At 44.9% G+C, this 25,246-nt stretch overlaps 1 protein-coding gene and 1 long non-coding RNA gene across 3 annotated transcripts; both read right to left on the bottom strand.

Moving 5' to 3' along the window:
- Window positions 1-4,013: 4,013 nt before the first annotated feature.
- On the bottom strand, window positions 4,014-6,312 carry LOC138917181 (uncharacterized). Of its 2 annotated transcripts, none has more exons than XR_011424877.1 (3): window positions 6,025-6,312; window positions 5,472-5,658; window positions 4,014-5,361 (listed from the first exon to the last, which is right to left on the bottom strand). It is a non-coding gene; the product is annotated as an uncharacterized lncRNA (long non-coding RNA). The 2 variants fall into 2 exon arrangements; XR_011424876.1 differs by having other exon boundaries at window positions 6,010-6,305.
- Window positions 6,313-10,152: 3,840 nt separating this feature from the next.
- On the bottom strand, window positions 10,153-18,701 carry ZNF597 (zinc finger protein 597). Its single transcript, XM_005599016.4, has 3 exons — window positions 18,265-18,701; window positions 17,240-17,366; window positions 10,153-15,301 (listed from the first exon to the last, which is right to left on the bottom strand). The coding sequence occupies exons 1-3, from the start codon at window positions 18,295-18,297 to the stop codon at window positions 14,193-14,195; spliced, it is 1,269 nt and encodes a 422-aa protein (XP_005599073.1). The 5' UTR covers window positions 18,298-18,701; the 3' UTR covers window positions 10,153-14,192.
- Window positions 18,702-25,246: the final 6,545 nt, after the last annotated feature.

Below are 25,246 nucleotides of genomic sequence, written 5' to 3'. Positions count from 1 at the left end.
CTGCCTCTCACCAGTTGGGGCCTCTTGATTCCTCATTCTTTTCCCACCTCACCCCAGCTCCTTTTTCTAGGCCAATTTCACTGTTATTTCTTAATAACTTCCCTAATGATATTTATGTCTGTACTAGTTTCCTGTCACTGCAGTACAGATGACCATAAACTTAGTGGCTTAAAAACAACACAGACATCTTATAGTTCCAGAGGTCAGAAGTCCGAAATTAGTTTCATTGAGCCAAAATCAGGGTGTCAGCAGGGCTGGTTCCTTCCAGAGGCTGTCATGGGTGAATCTGTTTCCTTGCCTTTTTTAGCTTCTAATAGCCACTTGGATTCCTTGGCTTGTGGCCCCTTCCTCCATCTTCAAAGTACATCCCTCCAATCTCTGTCATCATGTCACTTTCTCCTCCGACTCTGACCCTCCAGCCTCCCTCTTATGAGGACTGTTATGATTGTATTGGGCCCACCCAGATAATCAAAGATAGTCTTCCCATCTCAAGTGCCGTAACTTAGACACATCAGCAAAATCCGTATAAGATAACATCCACGGGTTCCAGGGCTTAGGATGTGGACATGTTTGGGGGCCATGATTCAGCCAACCTCACCCATCTATTGAGTCAACTTGGTTGGTCAAAGAAGATCTCTCTTAATAGGGAAGAAACGTAGATTTCCACTTTTCTTATTTATAACAGTTGGGACAGGAACTCTTCCTTAAATAAGAGCTTTGTTTGCATGGTATGTTTTGAAGAACCTGTATGTGTATATTTTCTCTCTCCTGATTACAAAATCAGTAAGTGCCAAATCTTCGTGTCTTTGAGTTCCTGTTCAACTGCGGACCTTGAATGACTGTGACAAAATCACTAGTCTGAAGATCACTCATTCCCAGAAGGTTTTCAAGCCTGAGCTGCTGCCTCACCTCCCCCAGCCCAGTTTTCCTTTGGCAGATAAGGCCCAGCTCCAGGCGAGGAGGGTCTGAAGGCCCTGGGCGCTCAGCCGCATTTGCAGGTCTGTACTCAGTTCTTCAGATGTAGGGTTCTCCCGTCCCCCTTGCCCATGCATGGTTCCACCAGAGAGCCTCAGCACAAAACACTGACCTGCTGGCTTGCAATCAGCTACCCCATATAAAGAAGATCGTCTTTCTCCTCTTGTGTGCAGCCCTCACCCATGGAGCAGCCTGTAAGATTCACCATCCTCTCTGGATTTGCCCTGTACTTACCCTTCTTGGGGTGGGATGACTCCTGCTCATGTTATGTGGTCCCTGAATTACCCCCAGGGAGACAGGGAGAGGGGAAGCATCTGTGCATAGGTGGGGAATCTGGATCTCACAGATTTCTCCAAAAAGCATTTCCATCTACAGCAGGTAAGGATTTGTGAAACCTCCCCCATAATACCATTATCACTCCCAACAAAATTAACAACTGCCGAATACCATCCAATAGAGTTGAAATTTCCCCAAGATGTTTCTAAAACAAAATGCTATTTTTTTCAGCCTTATTGAGATATATTTCACATACCATAAAATTCATCCACTTAACGTGTACAGTTATCATAGTATATTCACAGAATTGTGCAACCATCACTGCAAATTAATTTTAGAACATTTTCAACAGCCTAAAAAGAAATCTCATCATCATTAGCAGTCATTCCCCATGCCTGCACCCCCTTGAGCGCACCCCCCTTCAGTCAGCACAATGTCTTCCTGGTCCATCCATGTTGTAGCATGTATCAGTAGATGGTAACTCTGTGTTTAACCATTTGGTATGTTTTCCACAAGGGCTGCACCATTTTACATCCTCCCCAGCAGTATGTGAGCGTTCCAGGTCTCCACATCCTCACCAACACTTGTTATTGTCTGTCTTTTTTATTATGGCCATGCTAGTGGATATGAAGTAGTATCTCATTGTAGTTTTGATTTGCATTTCCCTGATGGCCAACCATATTGAGCATCTTTTCATGCGTTTCTTGGCCATTTGTGTATCTTCTGTAGAGAAACAGCTATTCAAAACCTCTGCCCTTTTAAATTAAGTTGTCTTTTTATTGTTGAGTTGTAAGAGTCCTTTAGATATTCTGGAATCAACTCCTTATCAGATATATGACTTGCAAATATTTTCTCCCATTCTGTTGTAATATATTTTTGCATAATTCCAATACATCTCTTTAAAGCAGCTGTCACCTGCCAAAATACAAAAGTGGCCATTACGGTCACAGTCACGATTTTTGAATTACCAGTGAAACAGAAGTGTGAGGCAAACCTCTCCAAATGTCACTCGTCCAGGGCTAGATGAGGGCAGATCCAGCTGGAGGAACCCCAAGACCGTACCTTGGTCCTGAGGGTGACTTGCGGTTAGTTGGATCAGAGGCAGCTCTATCAACAAACAGAGGAATAGGCTTTGTACCAGGCTAAGACCAAGGGAAAGCTTTGTGTCCAGCTCTGTCACTCTCCAGTCCCGAGATCTGGATGTGTCATTTAAATTCTCCAAGACGGTTTCTTCCATGGAAATGGGAAGACCTGCCCTGCTTACCTCCCATGACTGGTGAAGTGAATACGTGCATGTGAAAGCATTTTGTTTTCTGGAAAGTGTCATGCAAAAGGAAGACGAATGATGTGTCAAATGAAACAGCATCCTGAAATCTCCTCCCATCAGCTCCTACCTGAATGAGCGAAGAGGCCACAGGGATGTGAGGGAGGAGAGGTCCTACTGCCCTGGACTTGCTTACACTGTGGTCACAGTAGAGAACGTCCTGGAGAAGCAAAAGAATTTCTTCAAAGGAGAATGTTTATGAATAAAATTGGGGTCCTAGAGACAGGCACCCCAAAGCAGAGGCACCCCCTTCTTCCATGGCCCTTCATGCTGCTCCTTACTTTTTCTTTTTACATTGGCTTTTTAAAAAAAATTTTATTATGATAAAATATACATAAATAAAATTTACCATTTTAACCACTTTTACATGTACAGTTTAGTGGCATTAAGTACATTCACAATATTGTGCAGCCATCACCACTATCCCATCTCCAGAACACTTTTCATTTTTCCAAACTGAAAGTCTGTCCCCAAGAAACAATGAATCCCCAGCCCCCTCCCCCAGCCCCTGGCGCCCACCCTTCTACTTCTCTGTCTCTGTGAATTTGTCTACGCTAGGGGCCTCATATAAGTGGAATTATACAGAATTTGTCTTTTCGTCACTGGCTTATTTCACTGAACATAATGTCCTCAAGGCTCATCCATGTTGTAGCATGTGTCAGAATTTCACTCCTTTTTTAAGGCTCAATAACATTCCAGTGTATGGATAGAGTGGTCTGTTTATCCATCCATCTGCCAATAGACATTGGGGTTGTTTCCATCTTTTGGCTATTGTGAATACCGTACTCCTTACTTTTTGCAAATACATAATTTTCAAGAACCCAGTGAAAAGTTTGCCAGAAGGCAACAAAAATCTTGTGAGTGGGGCTATACATTAGTCTTCCTGGAGTACCTGCAAGCAAGAATGGGGGCAGAGGTCAAGGTCTTGCTCTAGAAGATGGAGCAGAGGGTTAGAGACAAGGAGAGAGACCAGGGTGGCAGAGGAGGGTGCCCCCAACAGAAGCAGAAGGCAGAACATCCAAAGATGAAGGTTACAAATTAGGGCTTACCTGGACCCCACTGGGAGGTGTGAGGACACAGGCATAGGGACGTGGACATGTCTGTGTGTGAAGTGGGGGACACCTATACTGAGGACTCAGCCTTGCCAGGAGAGGACAGGAGCAGTGTGCTTTCATCAGCGGGAGGGAAGGCCTGAGCTGACAGATTGAGAGTGACACAGTATTAGGAAAAGGCAGAACCCAGGAAGTGACACTGCAGAGAAGTATATTTCACATGTAGCATGAGGGCTTCAAGCCAAAGACAATGTCCTGAGGAAAAGTTTTAAGGCACTTGTTTTACCTTTTGAAAAACTTTAAGAAAGGAGCGTCGGGAGACAGTTCAGCATAGCCAAGTGTTTTGGTCTGTTCAGGCTGCTATAACAAAATTATCACAGACTTGGTGGCTTACAAACAACAGACATTTATTTCTCACAGTTCTGGAGGCTGGAAGTCTGAAATCAAGGTGCCAGCATGGTCAGGTCGCGTTCTGGTGAGAGGCCTCTTCCTGGTTCACAGCTGCCGTATTCTCACTGTGTCCTCTCAAGGTGGAAGCGGTGAGGGAGCTCTCTGGGGTCTTGTTTATAAGGGCACTAAGTCCCACTAATGAGGGCTCTGCCTTCATGACCTAAGCGCCTCTGAAAGCCCCTACCTCCTAATACCATCATCTTTGGGGGTTAGGATTTCAACATATGAACTGATGGAGGCGGGCAGAAACATTCAGACCATAGCACCAAGTGCGCATGAACATTGGCTTTGGACAGACCTAGATCCAATCCTGGCTCTAGTTCCCCTTTCAAATCTGTTTCTTCAACTTTATAAGGTTTAAGTGAGAGGATCAGAGTTATGTGCCTCCAGCGTAGCCAGTGCCCCAGCACTCTAAGGCAAAGGCTCCAGTGGGAGTAAATGCCTCGCCCCTCAAGAGGCCTGGTCCTCCTTTGGAGTGGCTCTCATAGGTCTGGTCCAGCCACCACTGGAAGTGCAGACCCGTGGGCAGGGCTGCCTCAGGCAAGGCTGGCTCACAGCAAAACTGGGAGGGTGATCAACTCTGCCTCTGACTTCCCCACACTCCTCTTCCCAAACCTTTTCAAAATTACAGCGTATTGCTGGAAGAAGAACCAAGATTGCCCACATTCTACCTGTTGCAGAGGGCTAACATATGCTCAGGGTATCCCCTCTGCCTGCCTCTTCCAAGGAGAGGAGCTTATCACCTATCTCGTGTTCACTCACTGGGTCTCCTCTGGCCCTTCTCATCCCAGTATCCTGGTTTCCTGGGCTCTCCACAAATCCTCCATCAGTTACTGCCTCTTGTCACCCTCTGAGTCCTCAAGTGAACCCAGTGTGGATCTTGGACAGGATGGTCAGGAGAGCTCCAGCTCTAGGAGCTCCAGGATCTGCTCCTTGGGGGCATCTCTGGCCATAGCCACTGATGGCACAGTCCCCATATGTGGCTAAGGGCCTCCCCGGCCCAGCGAGCTCCTCATGGCAGAGGGGTATGATGACCTGACAACAGTGTTTCAGGACCAGGATCATGGATTTGCAGGTTAGATTCCTGCCTCCTGGTGGCATCTTTTATCAGGAGGCTTTCCAGTTCTGGGGGATGGGGAGGTCCAGGGCACCCAAGTTTGCAGCCATCTTATGGCTCAGGGGACAGCCTCATACCAGCTGGGACTGGACCTGGGAATGTCACACCCTGTCTTTCTGTAGGGTGTGGCTGGGCATCTGTGTTCTCCATTTTCTGGCTGCTTTTCCCTGAAACAGACAGTACAAGTAAGCAAGAAAAGCTGACCATGCGTGGGGTCAGCTGACACGTTAGCTGAGACCCTTGTAAGGTTCTTGGTTAGAGATTGCAGCCCACTGACCTGTGCCCTTTCCAGAAGTCTCCAACCAAAACTCAAAGTCATTGTTTAGCTCTCAGCTCTCCTCAGAAGAAAACGTCTCCCTGACCATCCTGGTCAGGTGACATCTCTCTCACGGCAAAATGTGCTTCTTCTCTATAGCATTTATCACAGCTGCAAGGTCGCACTCACTTGTGATTAACGCACCTCCCTAGGAAGTTTAGAAAAACTGTAAACTCATGAAGAGGCAGGGGATCTTCTCTCCACAGAGCCACCATCAAGTCACCCAAACCAGAAACTCCAAGTCATCTCTAACTCCTTGCTCTTTCACCTCACCAAATCGTTACTTTCGCCTCCTAAATCTGTCTGGAAGACACCCCTCTTCCTCATTCCCATGAGCCCCACTACAGGCCCTCATCTCTCACTCGCTCTCTTGCGGCAGCCTCCTGAGTGTCTGTCGTCTCCGAGCTTGTCTCAATCTACAGCATCTGACTGCAGAGTTATCCCCATAATGCAGGTCGCATCGAAACCCTGTCCCTGCATTCCTGCCCTACCATCGTACCCGGACGCCCCTCACCCGGGGGCGGCGCGCGGGGGCGCAGACGGCAGCTGATTAGGCCCGTGGAGTGGGGAGCCGGACGCGGTGTCCGGGACGCTCCGCCGGGCTCCGCACTTGCTCGAAGGGAGTCGATGGGTCCCCCGGGGCCTTAGCTCTCCCATCCCCAGGGTTCTCCAGGTACGTCCGCTCAGGATCCAAAAGGTTCAGCACGCGACCTGTCCCCCGGAACGAGCCCTGGGCAAAATATCCCAGGGGAACCCATCAGGCATTGGGACCAGAGGGCAAAATAGCCTGAGGGTGAGGGGCGGGGCCTAGACAGGAAGTGGCCTGTTTCCTCCTCTCTGATTGGGCCATCCGGCCTCCAAGCCAAAGAAGCCTCGCCTCCCATTGCCTCTCACAGCTGTCAATGTGAATAGGGGCCCTACCACCGTGGAGCCCTCTGGGAAATGTAGTTCCAGCTGGTTCCACGTCCAGCTCAGGAGGCGTCCGCGCGGTTGCTCACTTGGGACAGTTAGCTCGCGCTGAAAGGATGTCCTGGAGGTTCACTCATTAATCTTTTCATTCTTGTGACAAATATTTATTGAATGCCTGCTACACTCCAGGCACCATTAGATGCTGGGGATCTAATGGGGAACGCAGACGACGTGCATGCAGTCTTAGAAAGCCCAGTATAGAGGGGGAAACAGATATGAATCAAATAATTACACAAACAAATGTAAAACTGCAGCCATAACTACTAAGAAAAAAATAAACAGGAATCATGTGATGAGAAGTGACTAGGGAAGGCTCTACTTGAGATAGGAAGGTCAGGGCCCCTCAGCTTTCTCCTGCCAGGGCAGTCACTTGATGTTGCAACAAGTCTCCTTCTCTCTGGCAGTAATGATTCCTCAGAGATATACCTCACAGCATCTCCCTGGACCCTTACCCACTTTGAGGTGGACTTCATGATTATTCTCTTGGCATTTGAGGAGACTGAGACTCAATCATTTTCTGGAGTTTGCACAGCTCATAGGAAGCTGGGCAATTTAACAGCACACCTTCAACAATGCACCTTAGACTTCCATCATGTCTCCTTCTACTTCCCAGCATATCCTACAGTCCAGCCCTATTTTCTGCATGTGTAAAATGTGAATGAGAATGGTGAAATAATCCAAGAAAAGTGCTTAGCACAGGAAGGCCAGACACCAGACAAGCACTTGAGTATGTTACCATTTCCATCACTGTCCTAATTACCCCTCTGAGTCTCTACTCTGACTTACCCGTTACTTTTCACCCCAGCACCCATCCTCTCCTTAAAGTACCCTAAGTATCCCTTAGGGAGTCACCTCTTCTCTCACACTTTGTCCATGTGATTTTGGTGGGGCTGACCCCAACCACAGCTCCAGGAGGGCACATGAGAACCAGGCCTGGCCAGTATACTCCATCCTCCTGGTCACAGTGGTTGTATCAGGGATGGGCTCATGAGCCAAATCAGTCAAATGAAACAACTTCCAATAGGAATGTGGACCTGCTGGCCAAGTAGCAGTTGTTCCATGATATTCAGAGTGTCAACACCCTCTCTTGGAATTTCCTGGGCAGCACAGACTTCAAGTGTAGCACCATAATGCCCACTTTGGGTGCTTGCCCCTCTCCGGCTGAGGGGACCTTCTAAGATGGGAACAGCAGAGGCAATGATGTTTTGGGGCCAGGTGTCCTCTGGTCCAGTGATGTGAGCTACTTTAATCACTAACAGTTTACTCCCAGAAGGTTCAAGGCAGTAAGATGTAGAACCAGCTTGTTCAAGTCTCCTTCTCTGTTTTATTAGTTCAACACAATTCTATTTGAATACAAACATCACTTTTATCTCACTTCCTTCCAACGTGGCTTGTAGCAATTGTGCATCTTTGCTAAATTATTCCTTTCAAGCCTATAGAGCATGATAACGTTGTTATCCTGAGAACCGTTTTAGTCAAGCTTTTTGCTAACTTCCTTACAGCTTCCCTGGGCTGCAGTTACACCTCTTGCCTGCTTGTAACTGACAGCACCACTGCCTACTGCCCTTCCTCCAGTCAGTCTTATAGGTGTATCCAACAGTATAAAAGTGACAGAGCTGGGGCTGGCCCAGTGGCATAGCGGTTGGGTCTGGGTGCTCTGCTTCGGTGGCCAGGGTTCGCCAGTTTGGATCTCAGGCAAAGACCTACGCACCGCTTATCAAGTCATGCTGTGGTGGGCATCCCACATATAAAGTAGAGGAAGATAGACAGGGATGTTAGCTCAGGGCCAATCTTCCTCAGCAAAAAAGAGGAGGATTGGTGGGGGATGTTAGCTCAGGGCTAATCTTCCTCAAAAAAAAGGTGACAGAGCCAAAGAAGTTTCATTCTTTCAATGCACAATTTTAAGCACTTGCTATGCCTGGTCCCTGCCCCCACAGAGACATTAAACCACTAGTTATATAATTAGTATTCAATTACAAGCACGGTAAGTTCTATGAGGAGGGGAAAATAAAGGAAGTAGAGGGATGTTCCAGGTAAAAGGAAAAGTATGTTTATAAGTCTTGAGGAATTAAAGAGCTTGGTATATTTGAACAACTGAAAGTGCAGCTGAAGAAAGAGAATGAAGAAGAGAGCAGCTGGAGTTGGAGTTGGCAGGGAAGTAATGGTTAGGAAGGTCACATTGAAAATTTTGGACATCATCCTAAGGACAATGGGAAGCCAGTGGAAGACATCAGGTTGGAAGGTGACATGATCAGATGTGCTGGCAGGGAACAAGAGTGATGTGAGAGAGGAGGAGAGGGCTATTTCAGTCAATCCAGGCTCCATGCTGTTAGCTAAGGGTGGAGACAGAGAGAAGCAGTCAGATTTGAAAGATATTTTTGAGGTTGAATCCACAGGACTTGATGATTGAATGGATGAGGAGCAGAGGAAGAGGCAGTGTGTGCTGGTAGCATAAGCAATTGTGTGGATGTTGGTGCCACATGCTGCAGGCCGAACAGATCAGGTGCTAAACGCATGAGTTCGGTTTGGGGCAGGTGTTTCGATGCCTTAGAGACATCCAAAGGAAGATCTCTCCTAGGCACTTGAATGTAGGGATCTGGAGTGCAGAGGAAAGGAGAAATCTAGACATCAAGTGGGGTCTTCGTAGTCATCGAAGTGGCTAAGCGCACTTGGGGAGACCATGTACTCAGATGAGCACAGGGTACACTCTAGTAAGCAGAAGCATATTAGAATTCGGCCGCGAGACACAGAAAGCCGACGAGGAGACTGGCGCTGATTCTAGAGAGAAGATACTCTACCCAGGGCAAGTAAGAAGCACAAAGCATCCCTTTCAACAAGCCAGGCATACAGGCAGAGCGAGCCCGTAGCTTCGCCTTGCCAAAGAAGGGTTAGGGCTGCGGAGGTAGCGCGGGGCTTCTTCTCCCGTCCCCAGGACGGTCAGTGCCTGGACTCGCGGGACGGAGATTCGGGCTGGCCTCCGACAGTCACACCGGCGTTATCTTCCGGCCGGTGCGGAGGGAGAATCCCGAGGAGCCCCTCGACAAATGCTCTCGCTCTCGCCGCCCAGTTTCTGCGGAGATCGGCTCGCAGGGGCAGGTGCGCAAGGGTCGAGCGCGGCCGAGCTCGTAGCAGAGCTCCCACCGCCCACCGCACCTCAACACTCCCAGGGGTGCGCAGCGGCGCCGCCAGAAGAGGGCGCCGAAAGTAAGCGCGCAACTTCCGGTCTCGGCTTCACGGGCCGCTCTAGCACGTCTCATCTCGTTGGCATTTCCGCCAACCTGCGCTGCAGATTGCCAGGCTCCCGCCTCACGGTCTCCCCCAGGCCGCGCAAAGCCTTCTGGGAGCCCTAGCCAGCGCACCACCCCGCCTACCTCCTCCCCTCGGCTCCAGGCGGAGACCCACGAGGGCAATCGCCGCCCTCGTGGCTGGAGGTATGTGGCCCTGTACCGCCGCCGTGGAGCAAAGGCTGGAAGGGAAATCGACGTCTAGTGCTGTCTCCCGGAGTAGTGATGGAATTTTCTTCTAAGTTCTGGGAAGCAAACGATTTTACTTCCATTATTACGGCCATTCATTCACCCTCTCCAAAACACAATCCCGCCTGTCTTCAAAATTCATCTTATTACCATCTAAAACCACTGAAGTGTAAAAAAAAAAGTTCACCTCATAGCCATCATTATTTAAAAAAGCATTTATTAGATGCCAAATTGCACATCGGATAGACATAATCACTGCCTGATGAGAGCTTGCAATCTAGAGCTGACTGATGAGAATGCACCAAAAACAGTAAAATCGAAACATTAAACAGACATAAACAGTACAAGTGCATAAAACAAACATACTTCTGAGGTATCCAAAGGAACTAGAAATTGCAGCATATTCTCAGGTTTATATAAATGTATGTGTCATATTCCCATCCTCCCCAGACTGTTAATGTGAGGAGAGATGTCAAAAAATAAAAGATGAAACACCAGTAGTGAGATGGGCCATGAAAAGATGGGTAATGGTCATCTTGGTATCAGATCAATAGCTCTCTCAATCTATAAAACTAAAACAGATGAATACACTTCTAATGAAGATCATTTAGTTACTTTCAAACAGATGGTCAAAGCAAAAACCCTTTCCTACTGAAATCCTATAGCGATAACAAGTTTAATAAACAATTCAAAATAGACTCTATTCAGATAAACTATAGCCTGCTTTGTACGTATATGCAGTAAATTGTCAGATTACTTTGAGCAAAATCGTCGGTATCAGATCGTATACCATGCTGCAGTCATCAGAACAATGCCACTTAATTATATGGGATCTCAGGAGTCAAAGATTCAAAATGGCACTTGCTGTGAAATGTCACTTGTTTTTAGTCTTAACTCCCTGAATTACTGGGTTAGTCATTTTCTATGTTAAATGGGGAGATGTGAATGAAGTATTACCCAATGTAACAAAGGTCCTAAACAAAGCCATTTTGAGTCCAACTCCTTCAAGAGTAACAACTAAATTCCACAATTTCTTTAATTACAAAGTATAAACTGTTGACATCTGAATACTACTGGAACAATGCTGTTTTCCTCAGTGATGGCTGTTACAGACCCTGATATGCTGGCAATCACATTAAGGATTTGATAAACATTTTCATCACTGCATCAACAAAAACCAAGAAATTTATTCAAGACTTAATTTCTTCAGTACAGAGTTTTCACTCTGCACGGTGGATCAACATCCATGCTACAAAATGTAGAGAACCAACTGTTCAAAGCAATAAACTCCTGCATTTAGTTTTTCATCCCTATATTAACTTTTATCCAGTATATGTTAATGCTAACCTGGTAGGCTAATATCATCTCTGGGTTAATGACAATCTGTGGAATCTATCTCCATCAGTTGACACTGTAAAGAGAAGGGTAAAAAAACCATCATCATAAAAACAGCATGGATCTCACTGGCAGATACTGACCTCTTCCTTCAGCAACTTGGGCTCAGAGCAGCTTGAATTACATCCAGCAAATGTATTTAGGTTCAGTTGCACAAAAAGGCAACAACGGAAAATATGCCTCTTTCACAGTAACTGACACTCAGAGCTTTGGGTTTCTTTTTAACTTTTTCCTGCATACCAATCACTAACAATATTACACCAAAAAGGCATTTTAATTAGACTCACGGGTATGTTAATGTTTTTGCAGAAGTGCTATTTTTCTAATCTCTTTTGGAGGTTTGGCATAATCTTCCAAAATCTGGAAAATAAAGAAAAATGTAAAACCTGAAGTTCATCGTGAAGGAAGCCTCATCTGGAAAGACGACTTTTCGTCTTGAGGTGCAGAATAGCACTGATGGCATAAATCCTCACCTTGCCCTATTCTTTCTTAGGAGCAGACGAAAGGATGACAGCTTCTATCTGTATGTCAGCCCCATTCTGTCCAAGTGCCTTCTAAGACAGACTTCCCTACTTCTTTCTGCAGCAACTCTGCTAGGAGGAGCCGCTTTCCCAATTTTATTCCCCACCCTGCAACTCTTCATTCAGTCAGCTGAAATCTGCGAGCCCCTAATATGTACTGATGAGGCACCATGCCAGCTGCTCCCACTAAAGGCAGAGCAGGAGAGCAGGGAGATTGGTGCTTCCTGGCATTTGGCAAAGATCATTATATCCCAGAGCTGGCTGCTAAGAAATCTAACTGGAGACCATTTTTCTACACAGTTCTAAGCACCTCAGACAGACAGACTTGCTGAAGAAAAACCTACAGAAGACCTTGCTTTTTTATTTAAGACCCTGAAGCCCCAGCAGACTGCTGTCCTGTATCCTAAGAGTGGAGACATCAGAAACAAAGAGCCAAATGTGACCTTGACATACAGAGCACGGGGTCTCAACTGTGGATCTGCAAACAAGAAATAAGAACAAAAAAAGGGAAAAAGGAATACCCCTCCCTGGGGTAGGGCTATTGGCTTCTATTTTCCTTACTCATCAACCATATCTTCCGGCTTAAGAGCTTACAGCAGTAACCAGCATCTTTTTGTACATTCAATTCTCAATCTGCTGTTCTGTAGGAAGGCCACATCTTCCAGGTACTACGTGCCATCCAATTAGTCCTACAGATGCCTATTATTGCTCATGAGGTTTCCCGGTGATAATCTCATTTTAGCAAATGCTGTATTTAAATAGAATAAGACCATTCTCACATCCCAGTCAAAAGCCCATTTAAATGCTGTTTTGCTGGCAGGTACACAATTATGCTTTAAAGAGAAATCCCATATGAATGTATATTTACAAGATTCTCTGGTTCTTTAACATTAATAACCATTCCATTTAGCAATATCTTGCTCCAATATTTATACATAACAGCAGTATCGAAAGACCTGTATATTGTCAAGTATTTTGGTTAAACCTAACAATTTTCTATATGTATTTTTCTTTGGCAATGAGGAAATTTTTTTTCACTAAAACCATAAGGACTGTACTCTGTAGTTTGCAATCTCTCATCTGATCGTAGGGATGGGAGTTTAAACTTGAGGTCCTGGAGAGTCTTTCTGTTGCTTTATAACCACAAATATAAGTCAGGCTTGAGATACAGCACAAAGGGAGTGAAGGGGTTCCAGGAGGCACATGCACAGGGTACCTCCATGAGGACCACCCTCACCCACCTATCTCAGCTGCTTGCAGTGCTAATATGTGGTGCACATGCCAACACATAACACGGTGTCTCAGAATGCACAGCCTTCGGCATCAGAGAGACCCAAGATGAAATGCCAGCTTCAGCACATTGCTATTGTTGTGTCTTGTGGAAGGTACTGACTTTACCCACTAGGGGCTTCAGTTTCCTCATTTATGAAATGATAGTAGTCCTTTCTCTGTCATAGATTTATTCTGAAGATTAAATTAGGTAATATACCAAAAGTATCTAACATGCTCACTAAACAATAGTTACTATTATTCATAGCAAGGCAGGTAATGTGCTTCAGTAGAGACTTGGAGGTAAACATTCTCAGAGAGGAGTAAGTATCTTTCCCTCGATCAAGTCCAGGCACCAGAAAGGGCTATAGTCAGACTGCCAAATTCCTCGTAAATGCTTGAATCACAAAGGCCACTGGCATCAGATCTGAGAATGGGAACTCCCCGGATACTAACAGCTGTCATGGCACCAACTAGTACCCCTGTTTGGGAACTTTTCACATGTGGGGGAAAAAAGGCTCCTAAACCCCTCCAGAAATTCACATGTAAAACAAGAATAATCGCATACAAATATTACATTCAGATCATTACAGCCAAAAAAAAAGTATAAAACAGGTATAAAAGTAGTTACTTTCCTAGATACTATATCTGCAGAACTGGCAAAAAATAAATAAATTCTCCTCCTTCTAAAACTTACTTAGAAACCATGTAAACAAAATTAAAAGAACTGTAGCAATAACCTTCATTTTCATGAAAAGTGAATTTAAAAAAAGTTCTGTGTTGTTCTCTGGCTCATACAAATGGAATCTGAACAGTAATTGAGTTACTGAGTTAGAATCCTGGTTTCATTCACTACCTGTGACATTAATTTATGTTTCCTCAATTATAAAATAGAAATCATAGTGCCTAAATCAAGATTGTGATGAAATTAAGTGACATATTATGTGGGACGTGTGTAAAGTGCTTAGTATAACGCCTAGGACATAAAGGGTAATTGTTGCCCAGTTTTTGGTATAGATACTGAAACCACAAGTGTTAATGAGACTTTGCTATATTTACATGGTGTTTTTTGTATGGGTTCGCTGATGAGTAACGAGATGCGTATTCAACCTGAAACTTTTCCTGGTACATCTAAAAGGTTCCTCTCCTGTGTGGCTCTTCTGGTGGCATGCAAGCTCTGAGCCCAAAATAAAACTTTTTGCACATGTTTTGCATGTATGGGGCTTTTCCCCTCTATGAATGCTCTGATGGGAAATAAGCTCAGAAATACGAAGAAAGGTCATTGCACACTCAGGACATTTTAAGGGTTTGAATTTTGAGAATGAAAGCAAATTTTCCCCACAATCACTACAGTATTCAGAATCATCCTTGTGGCCCTTCTCAGGGAGGGCAGGGTGTGAAGGCTGCCTGAAGCATTTCACACACTGAGTGGACCGGTACTGGGTGGCTGATGAGTGCATTTTCTCACGCAAAGCAAGATTTGCTTTCCGACCAAAATGTTTACCACAGTTAGTACATTCATAGGCTTTTTTGGCAGCGTGGGTTTTCTGATGTTGTGCCAATCCTGGGAGCCACATAAAACCTCTCCCACATATGCCACATGTGTAGGGCTTCTCCTTCTTGTGGGTATTCATGTGCCGAGACAGATGCGAGTGTTGGCGGAAGCTGCTGCCGCATTCAGCACACTGATAAGGCTTCTCGCCAGTATGGATTCTCCTGTGTGTCCTCAGGTTGGCTCTATGATTGAAAATCTTCCCACAGTCACTACATGTATACTTTTTCTCTCCCAAATGCGTTTTCTGATGCAAAACAAGGTGTGAATTATCACTGAAGCTTTGGTCACATTCAGGACACTTGAAGGAATTTTTGGCTTCTTCCCCAGGACATTCAAGAATTTCAGAAAGTGCTCTGGTTCCTAAACATTGAGATAGTTCTATTAATGGGGTATGGTTTTCAATGGTAACTAAAAGGCTTATGAACCTTTTCTTGCAAGCAGAAGTTCCACCTGATATTTTCCTTTCAAGGTTTCCAACTCCATTCTCAGAGGATTCTTCTGGGTAACAGACAAGGGGCATGGCAATGGAGTACTCTTCTAGGGCAAGCTCTTCACGTCCCATAGATTCTACATTTACCTGCTGATTAATGTCAGTCTTGCCTTCCCCTCCTGTTGATAAAAACAAAACAAAGCAAAACATAGACAATACCCTCAAGTAGTACTGGGGAAAGAACAAGCTAAGGTAGTTACACTGAAGACCAGGAAACGGTAGATGCCTTATCCCATAATCCAGACACCAGTAATATACAAAGTCAGGCACCAGCAGGCTCTACTGGCTTCCCAAAGGATCTAGTTCTAGGTGAGCCTGTGAGGGGTGGAAGCAGAAAATAGCTATAACTAAGTCAGCTTCCAATGAGATAGAGGAACTAAGGGCCATCTTGGTAGACACTGTCTAGAGGTGGGGTTTTCCAGTTAGTCTATTTAGGTCTCAAGAGCTTTTCATCATTTAAGCAATCTCAAGTAACAGCAGAGCAACCACAACTAGAATAGAGATTGGGATTCATCTTTATCAAGAAAGGAAGAGAGAAAGTACTTTTCTGCTAGCTGAGAAACACCCTTGGTTTTTAGAAATAGTTTTATTGTCACCAGAAGAGTTCTCCAAAATTTCTTTACTCTTACCGAGGAAAGATCAAGGTAGAGCTGCTACGCATACTGCAGGCAAATAATAACCAATATCACTGCTAGGATAGCTAACAAAACTCAGGCCTGCCAAAAAGCATTCCTTTTTAATATTTCTTAATATTAAAATATTCTTAATTTACAAAGCCAATATAAAAGGGTATTTCCTTCCAAAGGAACAGCCTTTTGACTGCCTCAGCTCACTGCCTAGAAAGTGTTTCTGGGCCACAGTGCAGTGTGTGGAATCCAAACGGTACCCAGTGGTTTTGCTGATTTGAGCAGACCAAGTTCAGGGATGCCAAGGTGGCTAGAATTTGACAGCAAAATACCAGAGAAGAGACAGGTGCCCAGGTAGAGAGTTCTGGGCCTCTAGATGGGGTTCTCTTAAGTCTTTGGTTGAGTACTAATCTATAAGTGCTTGTGGGGAAACTACCCCAGGCCAAGGAAAGAACCACCAAAAAGAAGTAGACAGAACAATCTCCAGAGTTCACAAAATAGTTCAACAGTTCATGCTCCCACCAGCCAAACTGGAAAGACCCCCTAACACACATCGGGCAGTATCCTAGGACAGTGCCTTAGCAGCAGGCCAAATCAGCCCTAAACTAAGGGTTGCTCTGAATACACCCTAACAAAGCAAAAAGCAAGCCTTGAAAGGATCATATTGATCCCAAGTAACTTAAATGCATCCCACAACAAATTCCAAAATTTTTTTTTTAAATACAACAAAAGCCAGCACCCAAAAACAAAAAACTCATGATGTCCAGCATCCAATCAAAAATTACCACGCATATATACAAAGCAGCAGAAAAATATGACCCATAACTAAGAGCAAAATCAATCAACAGAAACAGACCCTGAAATGACATTCTTTCTAGTAGAAAGAATGCTAGAAGAACAATTGTAAATATACTTCCTATGTTCAAGAAGGTAGAGGAAAACATGAACAGGATGAGAAGAGAAGTGGAAAATATTAACTACGAGTTATGGGATAGTTCCAGCAGTCAACCCTAGTCAGGGATAAAATCTACTCAGGTATAGGGAGTATTTCTGCATATAGTTGCCTTTAGATAAGAAAGGTGTAGCACCCCCTTTAGAGTAACTCAATTTTCAATCTTTAGCAAATGATAGTTACCTATACTAATGGGGTTTTTGCAAGTAAAACTGTGAATTTACTGTAACAAATATTTGGGAAGACTACCAGGTACTGCTATGACCCATGCAAAACTAGTCCTGTACTAAACAGGACTTTTGACTTTTAAAAATCATGTCATCCTTTGAAAATTGCACTCTCATGCAACTTCTTATGACAGCAACATAAATAAGCCAGGAATAGGCCCCACTCCCCTACACCAACATGTGGATGGGACATGGAATCCTAATCCTAGAACTGACCAAAGTTCCAAAATGCAAGGAAAACAACTGCCTTACCTATCAAGGCCATATCCTCGAAACACTCCTGTGTGGCATCTCTGCTGAGGGACCTCTGGGCAGGGTGCAGACTCACACACTCCTCTTGAGAAAAATACACAGCCAGATCCTCAAACAGCATTGGTCCCTGAAACAACATGAGAGCCCATCTCAGGACAAGAGGCCCGAAGGCCACGCTCCCTCACTCAGTCTAGGAAGGCTGAGAAGAGCTAGAAACATCAGATGCAACGGAGAAAAGGGCTTGTTGTAAAAGGTTCCTGAGTGCTTGGAATGGGATATAAATGGGTTCTAAGGGCTAGTGGTGGGGACTGGGAAGGAGGGAGTAAAAATGGACATAATTTTTGAGGCAGCAGTATAAGGATCAAGACAGTAAAGTGTGAGAAGTTCTAGAAGAGACTTCTAGAAAAGACTACTAAAAGAGAAAAGATGAGGGAACACCTCTTGGGGAGGGAAACCATCAAGTAAGGATGCTCTAAGGGAAAGGAGAAGACTGAGCAGCCCAGGAAGAATCATGAAAGGGATGGGGGTTCCAGAGTTGTTCCAACATCCTTCTACTTGTTAGTCCCTCTCTTTCTTCCCCATGACAGCCATTGCCAAGCTCACTGTAGCAACACATCCAGGCCTATTCCTCCTTCCCTAAGTTTACCAGTGCTATAAACCAATATAACTTCGATGTGATTAAGAATCACCTCGGGTTTTTGTTTGTTTTTGTTTTTATTCAACATGTGTGGAATGAAGCCTAGGAATCTGCAAGTTTGAGCAGCATTCCAGAAAGACACTTTGAGGCTCTCTGTTATAGCCTTCTGCAAGGTGCCGTGCTCTCAGTTGGGGGTTCTGAAAAAAGAAGAATTTGACAAGCCATTCGCCTAGCGCAAGAAGAAAGACAGCTTGGTGAAAGGGCTATTTGGGGATCAGGAGTCCTTGCATCACGATGGGGATATCTAACCCTCTTCCAAAGGAGGAGGATAGGCAGAGGACGAAAGTAGCGACCGGAACTTGCAGTGGGAAAAGGGACCTGGTCTCACCTGGGCCTCCATTACTGGGAGAGTGGACGCCATCTCGGTGGGTGGGAATGCCTTCTTCAAGTCGCCACGGGGACTTCAGGACACAGCCAGAAGGGGAGACAATAGTCCTTGGAAGGGCCAATTCGGCTGCAAAGCTCCTCCACGCACCCCTAGGCGTCCTCGCTTCCCCAAAACCTTTAAGACCAGAGCCAACGGCTCCTCTCCCAGGCCCAGCCTCGGAAGGGCCGACTCCCGGGCCGACGGGTCCCACTTACCACTCCGGGACTAATGATCTTAAAAGCCTCCTGCTACTCAAACAGAAGCAACAGAAAGTGATGCCCGACCGAGACTCGAAACCGAGAACCGCGGGCACGAAGAGTCTCCCACGCTCCCATACTCCCCGATGCTGGATCTGCCGGGAAAGCCGCCGGAAGCGACCCGCCCCCAAGCGTTTACGCAACCCTGCGCTGTGATTGGCCAGCTTGACCTTGGAGGGCGCAGTCCCTCTCGCGTGTTGACCAATCGAATCCATTAACGGAGAACCGATGCCTCACAGGGCATACTGGGAGATGTAGTTTTCCCTCAATTTCTCAAAGCAAGTATTTCCGGTTCCGCTGCCTGGGTCTCCCCGGTGAGCTCGGTGCCGGCTGAATGGATGAAGTGGAGCGTTCGGGTGTTCCCGGAAGGGCGTAATGTTTCAGGGAAGAAAAGCAAACAGTCATAGAGACTCTGGAACCCGAAAGAGTAGTAATGCCGAAATGTGGGTTCGCCCGGCAGTGCCACGTGGGTCCGAAACTTGGGTCCGGCCAGGGTGAGGTGAATGAGTGTCCAGGCGTGCGTATCCTAGTCTTGACCTGAGCCGTCCCCTGTGCCTTGAGAGGACTTTGGAACCGTGGAATGTAAGGAGGTGTCTTCTGCGTGGACAAAGTTCAGATCGACGTAGGCCAGCTTGCTGGTCTCCGACCCTGTGTATTCTAGGGGCACTGTGCGCCGCGGCTGCAGTCCAGCAGGGCCAGATCAGGCTCAGAGTCACAGCTGACCTCACGCGAGAGTAGAGCCATCGGTTTGCTTCGCTGGACGTTGTATGCCTCCTAATACCTCACATTCGACCTACCCCATAGCCACATATTTTCCACTTTACTGACACTGGGTGACGGGATGTAGGGATTTGGAATTAGAAAATTGAGCTCCTTAACAAGCTCTGCCACTAATTGCTTGGGTCGTTCTGGGCAATACACAACTTTGCTTTCCTCAGCTGCAAAGAGCTCAGAATGCCCCTCTTCAGAGGGTAGTTTCAAAGAATTTGTCAGTTTACAGAGGTGTTCGTTTGAAAAAACAAGGATGATAGGTACCTAAATAGAAAATTCTGAGTAAGTCTCCATATATATTCTTATTCTAGTACCAAGCATGTGCCTGTACCTAAAAGGTTACTCAAGTAATGGTTGCATGGTTATTAAAACAATATTATCAGACTGGATAAAATGAGTAGTGGGATTTGGTGGAATATAAGATAGGATACTTTCAGCTACAAGCAAGAAAACCTAACAAAACATGGTTCAAAGGTAGGACAGTTACAGGTTAGCTAAGTCAGTGGCTCAATGACACCGTTAAATTCCCAATGCTTCCATATTTCTCCTCTGCCATCCGTAGTACGTTGGTGAAGGTGACAACAGAATCCACCTAATACATGCAGACATGCATTGTGTCATGTACCCATCCTAAACCAGTCATTATTAAGAGTAAAAAGACTACCTATCATAATTGGTTTTGGCCCATTGTGGTTCACCCCCTGGCCCTGCGGCAAGGACTCAGCCTCCCCTGACCATCCACCTGCGTAAAATCAGGGCTCTGATGGAAAAGAAAAAGAAAGAAGTAGGTAGATGTCAGATAGGTAACTAACAGTATCTGCTGCAAGTGACATCTGTAGACAGCTAGCTAATAGCTAGGCCTTGTGGGAATGAGTCACAAGAGTTACCTGAGGGTCCTAGGAGGAAGGAAAAAGGTGCTGAAAGGACGGATGGAAGAATGATAAGGACAAACTTCCCTACAGGCTAGACTGGTCCAAAGCATATGTGTAGAAGAAGAGCTAACAGTCTGGTACATGGAGAGCTAAACCAAAAGCCTGTTAATCCTAGAGGATGTACTGTTCAAGTAGTCACCTTTCCCCTCTTCCTTTGTGCTTATATTTAACGGTATTCTTATTTCAGGGATATCTCATTTTGAGCTCAGATTCTTCTGATTTGGGGTTTTGGCCCTTTCACCCAGAACAAGAGGCTCTCATAGCCCTTTCCTTTGAACTCTGTTCTCAGTATTACAAAGAGATAAACAAAATTTCCAAGGACTAGAAATGGAGCTGGTGGTATTAACTCAATGGATAACTGGAGAGACAGGGTTATCCCTGATATGGGAGAGGAAACAAAATCTTCCCTAGACCTAACCAGCAAACTAGACAAGTAGGTTAAGGAAGAAGCTTGAAAGCTCAATCTTGCTAAAAGTAAAGAGATGAGGTACGAAGTCTAAGGTAGACCAAGATTGAAAGAATAAGATTGAATGATATGCCTAACTTGATTTCTTAAAAATCAGGTGCTTGACTATAGATGCATTATATGTTCATGAGACAGATTTAATCCAAACATGAAAAATCCTTCTGCTTTTTGTCAAAACAACAATGTTTTGACAAGTTTCTTCACTTCAGCCTTTAACATATCAATAATAATAATAATCTGTATGTATTGAAGTTCTTTCTACAGCCAAACGTCTGCTTTTTCTCTGAAGATCACATCTTTTTTAAAATTAACTTTTTTTTTGAGGAGAGATTAGCCCTGAGCTAACATCTGCTGCCAATCCTCCTCTTTTTGCTGAGGAAGACTGGCCCTGAGCCAACATCTGTGCCCATCTTCCTCTACTTTATATGTGGGACGCCTACCACATCATGGCTTGCCAAGCGGTGCCATGCCCGCACCTGGGATCTGAACTGGCGAACCCCGGGCCACTGAAGCAGAACGTGAGAACTTAACCACTGCACCACCAGGCCGGCCCCCCAAAAATAACTTTTTATTATTACAAAAGCAGTATATGTGAGTTTTAGAAAGTTAGACAATACAGATAAGAAAATTAGAAAATAAAAGCATCATGTTCTTTTAATGTTTGTTTTGTTTTGTTTTGTTTTTTTGAGGAAGATTAGCCCTGAGCTAACATCTGCCGCCAATCCTCCTCTTTTTGCTCAGGAAGACTGGTCCTGAGCTAACATCCATGCCCATCTTCCTCTACTTTCTATGTGGGATGCCTGACCACGGCATGGCTTGCCAAGCAGTGCCATGTCCACGCCCGGGATCTGAACCGGCAAACCCCGGGCCACTGAATCAGAACGTATGCACTTAACCACTGCGCCAAGGGGCCGGCCCCAAAGCACCATATTCTTATCAACCAGAGATTACCACTGTTTACTCCTTAATATTCTGTATTTAGTACTATGTTTACGATCCACAGTTGGTTGAATCCATGGATGTGGAACCCGCAAATACTGAGGGCCAACTAAGGGACTTGAGCATCTGCAGATTTTGGTATCCTCAGGGAGAGGGGTTGTCCTGGAACCAAACCCCCCAAGTTGCTAAGGCACGACTATATATATTTTCCTTGGTAATTTTGAACATGATTTCCAGAATGAATTGCTCACTGAGAATAGTGTTTTTAACATTCACAGATGGTACTGCTTTTTTAGGTCCGTTACTTAAAAATAAGTATGTCTCTGGTTTTTACAGCCTTTAGTGTATCTATCCTTCATGAGTTGCTATCACCTATGGGAACTTGGCAGAGTCTTCTCACAGTGAACCAAAGAAGTCTAGATAGGCAAGATTATCTTTTTAAAATATCTCTTTAAAAGCAAGAGGATTTTATCCCAGGTACCCAGAATGCCTGACTGAGAAGTTAGAAAACTGAGTTCACTAGTATCCAGTCTCTAATTGAAGAGACAATGGCTGCAGCTCACACCTGCAGATTTTACTTTTATCAAGAACAAGAGGATCCCGTGATTTTGAAGCTAGGACCATCTCTAGCTGGGCAGGAGTTCCTTCATCGGAAAGAAGCTTAGGACTATAAAATGTCGCTCCAAAACGTTAATCCCATTACCAGAGAGCAGCATTGCTCCATGTCAACTCCAACAGGATTCTTTTCCAGTCACTGAGGCCAAAGATGCTTCCAAAGAAAGATTCTGGACCTACTGATACTGATTACAGAATACAGTAGAAACTACAGCCAGAGACTCCTGGAGAGTAATGAGATCCACAGTGAATGCAGCTTAGGCACAAGGAGGATGGAGAAGAAATGATGGGTTGGATAGTTGGTTAGAGAACTACATGCTTAGATAATTAATTTTCTGCCAAAGGGCCCCTCAAATTGAGAGTTCTGAGGTCGTGTTTAATTGTCTGAGACAACTAGTCTAGGAGTTACAGAGACAGCCTGACCAGGAGTGAAGTGATGGTCTTCCTTCTTTCTCCCCTGCAGCCCATAGAAAGGCTGTACCTGGAGAAACCAGGCACTGAGCCAGCCAGAGTAGGGAGAAGATTTCCAGGGAGTGAGTCAAAGCCTACCGTGTCCTGCTATGGACTGAGTGCTCATAGCCAGAGGAACCCTACTCAAATGAAATCCATTTTTTATTAGTCAATATTGTTTTCAATTATTACTATTGAATGATAGAAAGGGTTTAGTGAAACAAATGCTTTTACTTTGCTAGTAGGTGGGTAAATGAGTATATTCTTTTTTTTTTTTTTGAGGAAGATTAGCCCTGAGTTAACGTCTGCTGCCAATCTTCCTCCTTTTGCTGAGGAAGACTGGCCCTGAGCCAACATCCGTGCCCATCTTCCTCTACTTTCTATGTGGGCCACCTGCCACAGCATGGCTTGCTAAGTGGTGCCATGTCTGCACCCTGGATCTGAACCAGGGAACCCCAGGCCACCGAAGCAGACCATGTGAACTTAACTTCTGCGCCACCGGGCCTGCCCCAGTATTCTTTTGTAAAGTAATTTGTCCCTACTGTATGCATCATGAGATTTAAAACTATTCATATCATTTGACCCTGTAAATCTAATTCTAAAAACCTATCTGTACTGGGCCGGGCCCTGTGGCTGAGTGGTTAAGTTCGGGCGCTCTACTTCAGCAGCCCAGGGTTTCGCCAGTTCAGATCCTGGGTGTGGACCTAGCACCACTCATCAAGCCATGCTGAGGCGGCATCCCACATAGCACAACCAGAGGGACATACAACTAGAATATACAACTATGTACTGGGAAAAAGGGGAAAAAGTGGGAAAAAAAGGAAAAAGGAAAAAAAAAAGATTGGCAACAGATGTTAGCTCAGGGGCCAATCTTTAAAAAAAACATTCTTTTTAATAAAAATCTATCTGTACTAATTGGGCATCTAAGTTCACTAACTAGACAAAGAGACCCAAAATAATATTGGCTTAGACAAAGAGAAATCTATTTTTTTCTCACATAGAGTCCAAGCTGGCATAACAGCTGTGCTCAAGACAGTTGCTGGGGCCCAGGCCACTTCTGCTTTGTGCCCCACTATCCTTAGAGTGTTTTCCCTCGTGACTCTAGTCCAGTGTGGCTCGCAAGCACATCTGCACTGCAGCCAGCAGGAAGGGGAAAAGGAGGCTAGGAAGCATAGTGTTTATTCTGGGTAGCCCACGCCCAGCTAAAAAGCACAAGTTCTATTGTAATGAGAAAGAAGGAGAGAGTAGACATTGGGGACAGCTGGCGATAAATGCCACGTTATCCTAAGGAAATATATTGAAAATGGAAAAACAGGAATGGAAAAACATGAAGATGCTCATTGCAGAATTATTTACAATTGAGAAAAATGGGAAATGGCCTAATGTCTAAGTATTTTTCCTCTTCCGCAGGAAGAAATATTGCAGCCATTTGAGATATTTATAAGGAATTTTTAATAACATGGGGAAATGCTTCCAGTGTAAGTTTTAAAATAAGATACAAAATTATACATAAAATCAATTATTAAAAACGTACTGAAAAGAGTAAGGAGACATACTAACATTGAGTGATCATCTTTGGACGATGAGAAAAGGGTAATTTTTTTCTTCTTCATACTTTTCTGTGTTTTTCTTATTTGTTACAGTGAATATGTGTTACTTGCATAGTTAGCAGAGTAATTAAGCCTGGGCGCCAGAGTTAGACTGCCTGGGTTGAAATTGCTCCTAACAGCTTAACAGCTATAATATCTTGAGTTAATTGTTGAACCTGTCTAAGCCTCAGTTTCCATATCTGCGAAATAGGAATAATGATTGCAGTGACCTCATGTGATTGTTGGGATGATTAGATGAGATAATATATGTTAAGAGACACAGCATAAATATAATTGAAAGGATTTTTAAATAAAATTATTATATATCAATGCTTTAGCAATCAGATACATCAGTATAGTCCATGTAGAGCCTCCTGTCATGAATTGTTTCCCAAGAACTTGGAAGAAGAGAATAAGGCTGAATTTTGAAAATTGAACTGGGAAAATGGAGATAAAATCAGGTTTCTGTAGAACTAAGAAATTACCTTAAGCAAGGCCTGGAAAGGTAATCAAGCATGATTTATGGATCTGCAAAGGAATGTGTTTACAGAGAGGCCTAGTGAAATGGAGCCAAGAGAAAGGAGAGTCAGCAAGTCAGGCCACCCTTCCAGCACTGCTCAGACACAAGGAATGTTGGACTTGTGGGACAAGCATTCCTGACACTAGAGAAGGGCCTGTTGTGTGACACCGTGGCCTGAGTAGCAAATCTCTCTTCAGACTCTCTTTCCCTTCCTCTGATACCCTGGTCACCAAGAACTTTCTGGGTAGCAATCTAGCTTCCTGGGAAAACTGGTAGAGGAAGAGGTGCCTGGAGCAGGGATACGTGTATTCCAGTGACTCTAACTATAAACAAGTAAGCCAGCATTTGGTTTAAGCCCCAGTCTTTCGTGAGTCTGACCAGTAAGCCGAGTCTCAGGGTACACT

Source organism: Equus caballus, chromosome 13 (genome assembly GCF_041296265.1).
Source record: "Equus caballus isolate H_3958 breed thoroughbred chromosome 13, TB-T2T, whole genome shotgun sequence".
Taxonomy (NCBI): Eukaryota; Metazoa; Chordata; class Mammalia; order Perissodactyla; family Equidae; genus Equus; species Equus caballus.
The sequence above is the reverse complement of the archived record's forward strand: the minus strand, read 5'-3'. Positions and strand labels throughout refer to the sequence as shown.

What these genes read in the sequence shown, in the direction of transcription:
- ZNF597 (XM_005599016.4), bottom strand. Translation starts at nt 18,297, where the DNA reads ATGGCGTCCACTCTCCCAGTAATGGAGGCCCAG. An exon ending in TCCCAGTAATGGAGGCCCAG is followed by an intron (nt 17,367 to 18,264) that starts GTGAGACCAGGT and finishes ATGTTGTTTCAG; the next exon opens with GGACCAATGCTGTTTGAGGA. An exon ending in CGAGGATATGGCCTTGATAG is followed by an intron (nt 15,302 to 17,239) that starts GTAAGGCAGTTG and finishes TTTTATCAACAG; the next exon opens with GAGGGGAAGGCAAGACTGAC.